We start from the raw sequence: 10,827 nt of genomic DNA, 5'->3' as shown, positions 1-10,827 counted from the left end.
GTACCTGACTATATGTCGAAGTGTCCTTGGGCAAGACACTGAACCCTAAGATGCTCCCAGTGGTCGACTTGCATGGCAGTCCTGTCCCACTGGTGTGTGAATGTGAGAGTGATTGGGTGAATGAGCTGATATGTAAAGCGCTTTGAGACTGTTTCAGTGGTGATAAAGCTCTATATAAATCTAGTCCATTCCATTTACTGAAGTGATTTTCTAATGGGTATTTGTTCTTTATCTGTGTTTGGAGCCAAAGTTTGACACGATTGTAGAAACTCCAGTTCATGGACGACTACAATCTAAACGTTTGACACTCATGGCAACTTTAATGAAAATAAAACATCTAAACTTATAGGGGTGTAAATATACATGATATTGATTCTTCAGACAACGATACGATACGAGTTGATATCACAAAGTCGACCACGAACTAGAAAAAAATACCAATAAATGATGTTTTGACAATTCTTTTACATCTAAATGACCTGTGCTGAGTTTTACTGATGATGTTGATCAATAGTTTGAATTTGTATGAATATGATTGGATCATTGCTTAACCCAGGGGTTCTCAAAATTGGGGTCAGGACCCAATTTGGGGTCAAGAAGTTAGGAATTTTTTTGGTTTTTTTACATTTTGAGCCCAATTTTGCTTATTTTTACAGTTTTTCTGCAACTACACCAACATTGTAACCTAATTTCCATCACTTTTTTGCCATATTTTTGATCCTTTTAATGCATTTTTGCCACATTACTCCATTTCTGCCACTTATTCATCAAATTTCAATGCTTTTTTCTGCACATTTTTTCCTCTTTTAAGACATTTTCAGCACTTCTAAACCCTTTCCACTACTTTTCCACCTAATGTCACATGTTGCAGGTTAGTTTTACGCTACTGATGATGTGATGTGGCAATAGTAATCTCATTGCAACTAAAAAAAATAAAAAATGTCACTTTTAACCTCTTTATCTTTTTTCATGCTTATTTCACCACATTCACAATTTTTCATGGCCATTATTTGCCAGTTTAAACTAATTGTTTTAATATTAATGCTTTGAACCCTTTTTGTACTTGAGTAAATAAGATATATCAGCACTCTTTACACCTCTGCAGAAACACAGGTTTAACTTATATTTAACCAAAATCACTTATCCTTAATTACAGCATATACTTCATTAAAAAAAATAAGTGAACACTATGGATTCCTCAACAACAGATGAATATAGTGCCAACGCATTCCTTTCGTAAGGCAGGAGGAAATTCTAGTGTTTCTGGGTAATGAAGTCATAGGTCATAGGTTAGAGTATGGATACGTCTGGATGAATATGCTTCTCTCCTTGTACGGACAATGGTTGGGTTACATGTCAGCACCTCTGGTTATCCCACACGACCCCAGATGTGAGACGATAAAGCATCAACAGTTCAGCCTCACACACAAATATCACCAACAATCCAACCTCTCTGTGTCTGTCTGAGCGTTTCCAAAACATGGAAACACATGGAAAGATGCCAACGCCTGCCTCATGCATTCAATCAATGGAGCAAATGGGGAAATGAAGAATGTGAAAGGGTCGCGACCCCAGGGATGGAAATAATCCCCCAGTTGCTACTGGGTATCTGGTGTGTAAACACAGCGCTGGAGAAACATTAGTCTTAGTCTGAACGTTTACACGGCCGCACCACGTTCAGCTCTGAGAGTTCACTACCACTGACAGCGCACGCACGCACACCCACACACACACACACACACACACACAGCGTGAGCACAACCTGCTGAAACAGAGCCATAAATACGACAAAACCACTCCTTGTTTCCATGCTCATTCAAAATGTTCCCAGTTAGTGCTGGGCAATATGGACCAAAACTCATATCTAAATCATTTTTCTCAAAATGATGAAATAAAGTCCTACCACAGACAATTGTGGGTTAAATTTGCTGATGCAAAATGAAACACAGATATTTATGAACAATTTGTTGGACAATAAGAGCTACTTTTGGCCTTTTCTCCTCTAAACCAGGGGTTGTCAACCTTGGCGACGGGACCCCATTTGGGGTCGTGAGACACTAGGAGGGGGTCGCCAGATGCTACGAATATTTTTTTTAAACAATTTGAGCCCATTTTTGCTTATTTTCATCCCTTTTTCTTGCCATATTTTTGCTCCTTTTAATGTATTTTTGCCACAATTTTCCCATTTCTGCCACTTCATCACAATTCAATGATTTTTCTGCACATTTTTTCCATTTTCAAGACATTTTCAGCACTTTTAAGCCCTTTTCCACCTAATTTTGCACATGTTGATGCATTATTGTCACTTTTAACCTCTCCACCATATTTCATGCCTTTTTTTTTGCCAATTTAACCACATTCACGCCATTATTTGCCATTTTAAACTAATTGTTTCTACTTTTCAAATTACATTAAAAAACAAATTGTGCTCATCAAACAAAATCTTCTCCAAAACAAGGAAAGAAGGAGAAATTCATAAAACATTGACACATTAAAAGATGATACATTTGCTTTACCATGACCTGCAGCCAAAATTGAGATTAAGACATAATTTCGTGAATATTTATAATCAGTATAAATCATTTCAACTAGTCAGAAGGAGCTTCTTAGATTCAGGTGAAACGTCTTAACTGAAGATGCACAAACTTTGCTCTCAGGATGTGGTTCAGGTCTTCATGTAACACTTTGGGAATATTTTATTATTATATGCAACTAATGAGTTTATTGAGTGACATCTTGTCACCAGGTCTGACTGTATGATGTCTGCTGATTGGCTGTGGGAGGTCACATGTTGTAACATATGTAATATGTAATAGCCATGAATGTGCATGTCACAATACGATTTATCTCGATACTAAACGATAATATTAAGAATTACAAATTACACTTTTACGAATACAAAATGATATGAAATACAATTGATTGATTTTTATTTTATTTTTTTAACTTGAGAGAACGAGTAAATGTTAACTAACTGTATCAATAACTTTTCCAAAAAGTTAAACTTTTGCTTCTACAACAGATTCTGATTTTTTTTTTTTTTTTAAAGTAACCATATATAACGATAGACATGTCCAGTATATTTTATTAAAAATAAAGTGTAATCAACTTCCAGCTAAATTACATTGAGGAGTGAGATAGTTTAACATGGTCTGATGGTGCGTTCACTGACACCTAGTGACTGGGCGTTTATGTGCTATGCACATGTTAGCGCAATTAAACGGTTTATTTGTTAAAAAAACATGATGGACATTTTTTGGATCGATACGATAATCGCACGGTGAAATATTAGCGATAAATCACCAAATCAAATTCCTCTTACACCCTTAACATGTAATGAAAGGAGTCTAAAAATGGGTTTTTATTCAAACGTGCAACGTGAAACTGTTCCTGACGTTAATTCTTTCACCATCAGCCTTTGAAATATTACAGCTGAAATCTAATACAGCCATCTGTAATAAGACAGACTCACACATTATTGAATTCAAGGATTAGTTTGTAAAATTGTATTAGAAAAGTTAACCTCAAGGTCCTCTCGGGGCCAAAGGGGAATATCAAATGTTTTCCTGGTGTCGCCTGCAGCGGGTGATGCTGATCTGCTGATTTCAGCCCCAAACTTTAAACTGTAGATCAGTTTCACGCTACGCCTGAGAGAATAAATAACTTTAACACCTGGAGAAGACTTTTCACAATGAGAAGCATGAGCGCTAATAACGGTGTAGGGCTGGGCGATATATTGAGATTCGAGATATTTTGGCGATACTTTTATTATTACAATATTGCCTATATCAATAGATATATTTTTATATAGCTTATTTTGTAACAAAACTACTTTAGAAGTTGCTGCTTTCTCTACTTCTCACAACAGCATGAAAAACACAGCTCGATGAATTACTGAATGACCTGCCACTGAACAAACCACACTACAGAACTCACTCACACGTGCTGTCCCTGTGGTTCTCCACCTTTTCAGCTCATGACCCCCAAAATAAAGGTTCCAGAGAAAGTGTTTAATCAGTTTTAATGAAAAACGGTTTGTGTTTGGATGATCGGAGCCTGGAAACCACAATTTAACATCAAAACAATGCATTCATTACTTTGTGTGATGATCACAGTTTAACCAGCACATTTTCTAAAATCACTGATTGTAAAGGTTTTCACGTCTAATACTTAAAATTAATCTTCCAACCTTTTCTTTTTTTCTGTCACCCAATTGAAATATTGACTTATTACATTTGAAGCAGAGGTTTAACGTCCCAAACCCTGCAGACCACCCTGGTGCCACAACAGCCTGAGGCTGAACGGCTCAAAGTAAATGTGGCACAGATGAGGCGTACCTTCACTGCACAGCCACATGATCCTGCCTTTCTCTGCTTCTATTAGAGCACACGTGTCAAACTCGAGGCCTGGGGGCCAAATCCGGCACTTTAGAGCATCCAATTCGGCCCGCAGCAGAAAGCAAAAAACTCAGAGAAACCATGAATATTTGTGTAAATTACCAACGAATTGAGCTGTAGATATTTGAAACAAATTTAATGAAACTCCACAATATTAGCAGGGCTCACACTTATATCACATGGCAGTCATTTTTAATCTTTAATTTGTTAAAACAACAATTTTTTTTCCCAAATCCTGCGATTTTCTTCAAATTATACCACAAAATTCCCCCAAATTACATAAAAATGTGTCACAAAATCAAATAAATTGAAAGTGAAGATCCTGCAGGGACAAATATCTGTCACTTATTACTTTTATATTATCAGTGCCATATACGTTATCATTTATTTATACTTGGAAGCGCAAACTAGAGCAAAATAATGATTAAATTACTCCACTGCAGATTAACTGCTTCGTATTTGGCCCCTGAACTAAAATGAGTTTGACACCCCTGTATTAAAGAGACCAAGGAGAGCGTCACACAGTCAGTGACTGGGAATGTGTTTCACAGACCAGTGCCAGGGGACTCATCCAAACCAAAGGGTGAGGTGTCTGTGGGAGGAAAATGTCAGCTGTGGACTCACCTCTGCCCGCTGCGTGCTGGGTTGGCTGACGTCTGTCTCTATGGCGTACACATCCACCAGATACAGGTCCGAACCCTGCTCCCGGTCCAACTCCGCAGCCGTCTGTATCACTCCAGTGTGGCGGCCGATGGTGAAAAGCCGGCCCACGGCTCTCCCGCCGCTCCGCACCGCCACGATGAAATACTCCACTTTGTTGGCAGAGCCTCTGGGGCTGGAGGCGTCCAGGGATATGACGTTGGTGCCTGGCGGCTGGCCCTCTTTCAGAATGGTTATGTATTTGGGCTGTGAGAACACAGGTCCGTCCAGGCCCTGCAGCAGGATGGTCAGCTCGGTCCTGGAGGTCTTGCGCTCGGTGCCGTGGTCGGTGGCCGAGACCTTGAGGGTGTACATGAGCCGGGACGACACCAGCTGAGACGCCAGGCGGATGTCGCCGCTGTACCTGTCCATGATGAAGGTGTCGGAGTCTCCCTCCACCAGCTCGTACTCCACCTCCCCGTTGGCACCGTCGTCGGGGTCAAAGGCCACGACGGTGGTCAGGATGGAGCCGATCACTATGTTGATCTCGGCTACAAGTGCATTCTGGGACACAAAGGTTGGGACGTTATCGTTCACATCTGTGACCCATATTGTTACGTTTTTAAGGGCAAATCTGCGGAATTCAGCAGGAACCGCCTGATCCGTGGCTTTGATGGTCAACTCAAACAGGTTGGAGAACTCCCTGTCGATCTCCGTGTTGGTGTAGATGAGCCCAGTGCTGGGTTCAATCCTGAAGTGGCTCCCACGTGGGATCTGCTGCACGATGGAGTACTCCAGCTGCCCGTTTATGTCTGCGTCCGTGTCATGGGCAGTTATGCTCAACACTGAGCTGGAAATGGCCAAATTTTCAGGGATTGATTTAAAAATGTCTCCAGGGGTGAATACGGGCGGGTTGTCATTAAAGTCCCTGACGTGTATAACCACGGGGATGGACGAGGACCGGGCCGGCCTGCCATTGTCTTTAGCTGTGATGTTTAGTTTGTAAAAAGATTGAGTTTCAAAATCCATTTTTTTAACTAGAAAAATGCTTCCAGTGTTTGGGCTGATGCTGAATGTGCCGTGGTTGTTTGTGGCGCTGATGCTGTACGTGATGTCTGCGTTTGGACCCGAGTCTGCGTCGGTGGCTGTCACAGAGGCCACCAGCTCTCCTATCCTCATGTTCTCCAACACGTCCACTGAGAGGGAGGACTTGGGGAAGAGGGGGGAGTTGTCATTTTCATCCAGGATGCTGATGCTGAGCATGCAGGATGAGGACAAAGCCACAGCTCCAGCATCCACAGCCAGGATTTTCAGTGAGTACGATGACGTCGACTCATAGTCCAGTTTTCCTATCAACGTCACCTGTCCGGAGCTGCCATCGATCGTGAACTGACCCTCTTCATTGCCGTTGGTGAAGCGATAGTGAACCAGTCCGTTTTTGCTCTCGTCCACGTCGGAGGCGGACACACGCAGCAGCTGTGTCATGTTCTGAGCTGACTCAGAGATGGAGGCCTGGTAAATGTCTTTAGTGAACTTTGGCGCATTGTCATTGATGTCTTGGATGTAAACTTGCACCTTGGCCTGGTCTCTGAGGGGCTTTGGGAGACCTTGGTCAGAGGAGATGACCACGAAGCTGAACACTGTGGCGCCTCTTTGTCTCATGAGCGACTCACGGTCTAGCTGAACGGTGCTGGTCAACTCCCCAGTGATTGTGTTTAGCTCAAAGTTGGACTGCGGAGTCTCGAATGAGAATCTGACCTCGCTGTTTGGGCCAAAGTCCTTATCCTCGGCGAAAACCTGCCCTATGTGGGACCCCCGCTTCTGCTCCTCCTCAAAGTGAAACACGTAGTTGGTGCTGTTGAACAGAGGCCGGTTGTCGTTTACGTCGTCTAGGATGACGGTGACGTTGACCGTTGCACTCAGCGGTTCTACAGCTCTGTCCTTAGCCACCATTACTAGATTATATCTGTCCTGTATCTCCCTATCTAGCTCTGCTTTTATGTACAGCTGCCCATCAGGGAAAATACCAAACACGTCCCCGGTGTTACCCCCTGCGATGTCGTACATGATCTCACCATTAAGACCTGAGTCTTTATCGGTGGCCTCGACTTTAAAAAAACGACTGTTAACGGGCTCGGATTCTTTAATGGTGACCTCGTACGAGAGTTGGTCGAACACGGGCGAGTTGTCGTTGACGTCATAAACGCTGATGATAAGGACAAGTTTAGAGGTGTGCTGTGGCACGCCCTCATCCGATGCCGTTACTTCGATCTCATACGAGCTGGTGGTCACCTCCAGCGGCCCCGTCAGAGTGATTAGCCCGTGCTTCTCGTGCACGTGAAACAGGCCGCGGGGGTTCTGCGTGAGGCTGTAGACCACCAGGCCGTTTGTGCCCTCGTCTGGATCTGACGCTTTGGCCTGGAATATCACGTGACCCGTGCTCCAGTTCTCCACGGCACTCACGTGCTCAACGGAGTGGATGAAGTGAGGAGCGTTGTCATTTAAGTCCTTCACCGTGATGTTAACAAAAGCCTCGCCTGTGATTTCTCCGGCCCTGGCTACGACCTTCAGCTGATAAAAACCCTGCTCTTCCCTGTCTATCTGACTGGATGCTGTGATCTGACCTTCACCGTTCACTGAGAAAACCCCCCTCTGGTCCCCTGATGTGATCAGATATGAAATATTAGTGTTCAGATCCACTGTAGTGGCTGAAACAGACCCAATTACTGTCCCTACAGCTACGTTTTCAAACATGACAAAGCTGTACACTCTCTGGCTGAATACTGGAGGATTGTCCTGAGTGTCAATTACAGTCACAGTCACGATGGCCTGAGCATGTGAGCGCAGGCCGCCTCCATCTGCTGCTGTCACCTGCAGCTGGTAAACGGTTTTCTCCTCTCGGTCTAAAGGAATGAGCGTGCTGATTTTGCCCGTGATGCTATTAATGCGAAATACGGAGGCGTCGCCAGCTGTAATAATATATTTAACTGTGCCATTTCGACCAAGATCAGGGTCTGTGGCTGACACTGTGGTCACATAAGAACCCGCGGGCTCGTTCTCTTTCACGTTAGCGAAATACTGCACGGGGTAGAAAATGGGCCTGTTGTCATTAACGTCCCACAGCGTGATGTTGATCCTCCCTACAGAGTGCAGGGGAGGGCTGCCCCCATCTGTGGCCAGGACACGCAGGAAGTACGAGGCCTGATCCTCCCTGTCCAGCTCCACGGCCGTGCTCAGCCGGCCCGACGCGGCATCCAGGCGGAACAGCTCCTGCACGTTGGCCGGCGTGTCGGCGTCAAACGAGAACCGGATGGTGCCATTGACCCCGAGGTCGTCGTCCGAGGCCGATAGGAGCAGCAGCTCGGTGCCGGCGGGCGCATGCTCCACCACAGACGTGTGATACGTATTCTGTGTGAACGTCGGCACTTGATCGTTCACGTCCGTGATGTTGACTACGAGTTTAGTGTAGGAAATCTTGGGCTGCAGCCCCTGATCTTTGGCACTTATGTTAAGCACTATTTCAGATGCTGTTTCCCTATCCAGCAAAGCTGCACTGGTAACCAGACCACTATTCTCGCTGATGGAGAACCAGCCCAAAGCGTTTCCAGACACCAGGGAGTAGCGTAGGTTGGCGTTCTGCCCAGAGTCCCCATCTGTTGCAGAAACCCCTTTAATGTAGCTGCCTTTAGGAATGTCCTCGCTGATATTTACCCTGTACAGAGTTTCCTGAAATATGGGAGGGTGATCATTGATATCGTTCACAAAAATAACCAAACTGGCGAAGGACGACCTGGCCACTGGTTTCCCGTTGTCTGACACAGACACTGTGAGGTTGTAAGAGGAAATTCTCTCCCTGTCTAACACGCTGGCCACTTTGATCAGACTCAGGTTGGGCACGGGGGACGTGTGCACTTCAAAGTGCCTCTGCTCGTTCCCTCCCAGGATTGAAACAGATATGTTTCCATTAGCAGCGGGGGAGTCTGAGTCCGACACGGTCAGCAGGGCCACGACCGTACCGATCTGCGCATTCTCGTCTACGGACGCAAACTTAGACGTGGTGGGAAAATACCTGAACTTCACCACGGGGTCATTATCGTTCACATCCACCAGTTTAATGGTGGCTTCTGTCCTGCCTGACAGAGCGGGCAGCCCATTGTCTACAGCGTGGATAGTTAGCGAATAGTCCTTTTTACTCTCAAAGTCCAACGCCTCCTTAATTATAATCGTACCTAATCTAGGGTCGATCTGGAACGGGGTCCCCTCATCTAAAAAGTATCTGACCTCAGCGTTGCCCCCCTCATCCTGATCTGATGCTGTGATGTGGAGCACACTGGAGCCCACTGCTGCATCCTCATACACACTGGTCTGGTACTGGTCCTGCTCAAAAACAGGCGGGTTGTCATTAATGTCCTGGATGGTGACATTAACCTGCAGGTGTCCAAACTTTTTGGGCTCCCCTTTGTCGCCCACCTCGATGAGCAGCTGGTAGAAGGATGTGACCTCCCTGTCCAAGCCTCCAGTGGAGACCAGGTGCAGAAAGGCGCCTTCACCACTCGGGTTGACTGTGATATCCAAACGGAAACGCCTCTGCTCGTTGCCTCTGATTATTCTATAGGTGGTGTGGTCCACCCCGTTGCTGCCGATGTCTGAGTCCGTGGCCGTGTCCAGGATCACCTGTCTGCCCCTGCTGGCGTCCTCCTTAAAGGACACCACGATGGACGCGTCTGGAAACACCGGTGAGTTATCGTTGATGTCCAGAACTGTGATCCTCACCTCGGTGGGGTAGGTGGGCTGACTGGACAGCACCACCACGTTGATCACATCACTCTGCAGGAGTTCCCTGTCGATCAGTGCTGAGGTGGAGATGACCCCCGTGCTGCCGTTAATGGAGAAAAGTTTGTGGTGTTCACTGAAGCGGTACGTGAAGCTGGGCTTGGTCTCTATTGTCCCCACGTAGGTGCCCACAGGCTGCTCCTCCAGGACCTGGAACTGCTGTCGGACTTGGCTGGATGCGGACTGGTGCGATAGAGTCCACAACATGAGGAGGAGAATCACATGAAACCGGCCCGAGGAGAGCGCCATGGTCACAGAGCCAGTCCACCTTTGTCAGACAGCAGAGTCCATGCCTTTTGATGCATCCACCTCACGGACTCACTAAAGCATTGTAATCCACGGGAATGTGCAGATAAAACTCAGCAACAAGCACAAAAAAGTGATATTTCCACGCGTAAAGCTCTCCACAGGCGCGATCCTCTCCTCTCCTGCGTTTTTACGCACGGGGGGAAAAACTATTCCTGCAGCAGCTCACAGAAGTTTCACTTCAACTCCACAAAAAACATCTTTAAGAAACAATTACACAACTCCATCTACAGCAACAACAACAACAAAAAAACTGCACCAAAACTTTCCAGTAACACTTTGGGGAGTGCGTAAAATCCAAAGTTGGGTCGCGGGCGAGCGCGTTCCACTGAGAGCACCGTTACCGTCCCGTGGAATAACGGCGCACACGCTGCAGTTCATTGTGCTCAGGAGAAGCTGTGAGTTGGGACAAAGCTGGAGTTGAACAAACTCCCTCCCATCACTGATCCCATTGGATAGTTGCGCTCCGGCGCCCTCCCACCGTCTCTCACCAGTTACCCCCCAAAAGAGTGCTCCAAGTGGGAACGAACTCAGCGACACGATACGACACAAAAGGGCATCAAATGATGATCATAGAGTAATCCTGCCTTAGATTCATTTATAATAGCGTTAAAAGGCTGCGTAAAGTGTTGGATCTGTGTTATTTTCTGTT

General features: G+C 45.6%; 1 protein-coding gene across 2 annotated transcripts in view; it reads right to left on the bottom strand.

Annotated features, from left to right (window-relative positions):
* fat4 (FAT atypical cadherin 4) overlaps nt 1-10,566 on the bottom strand; it is a 152,084-nt gene extending 141,518 nt beyond the window's left edge. For both annotated transcript variants that reach the window (XM_028458895.1, XM_028458896.1), the window contains exon 1: nt 5,022-10,566. In XM_028458895.1, the coding sequence (XP_028314696.1) occupies nt 5,022-10,118 (5,097 nt within the window). In that variant the 5' untranslated portion in view covers nt 10,119-10,566. The remainder of the gene's footprint in view (nt 1-5,021) is intronic.
* Between the last annotated feature and the right edge of the window lie 261 nt (nt 10,567-10,827).

This window comes from Gouania willdenowi, chromosome 10 (genome assembly GCF_900634775.1).
Source record: "Gouania willdenowi chromosome 10, fGouWil2.1, whole genome shotgun sequence".
In the NCBI taxonomy this organism is placed as follows: Eukaryota; Metazoa; Chordata; class Actinopteri; order Blenniiformes; family Gobiesocidae; genus Gouania; species Gouania willdenowi.
Note: the sequence above shows the minus strand (reverse complement) of the source record. Positions and strands in the feature narration are given on the sequence as shown.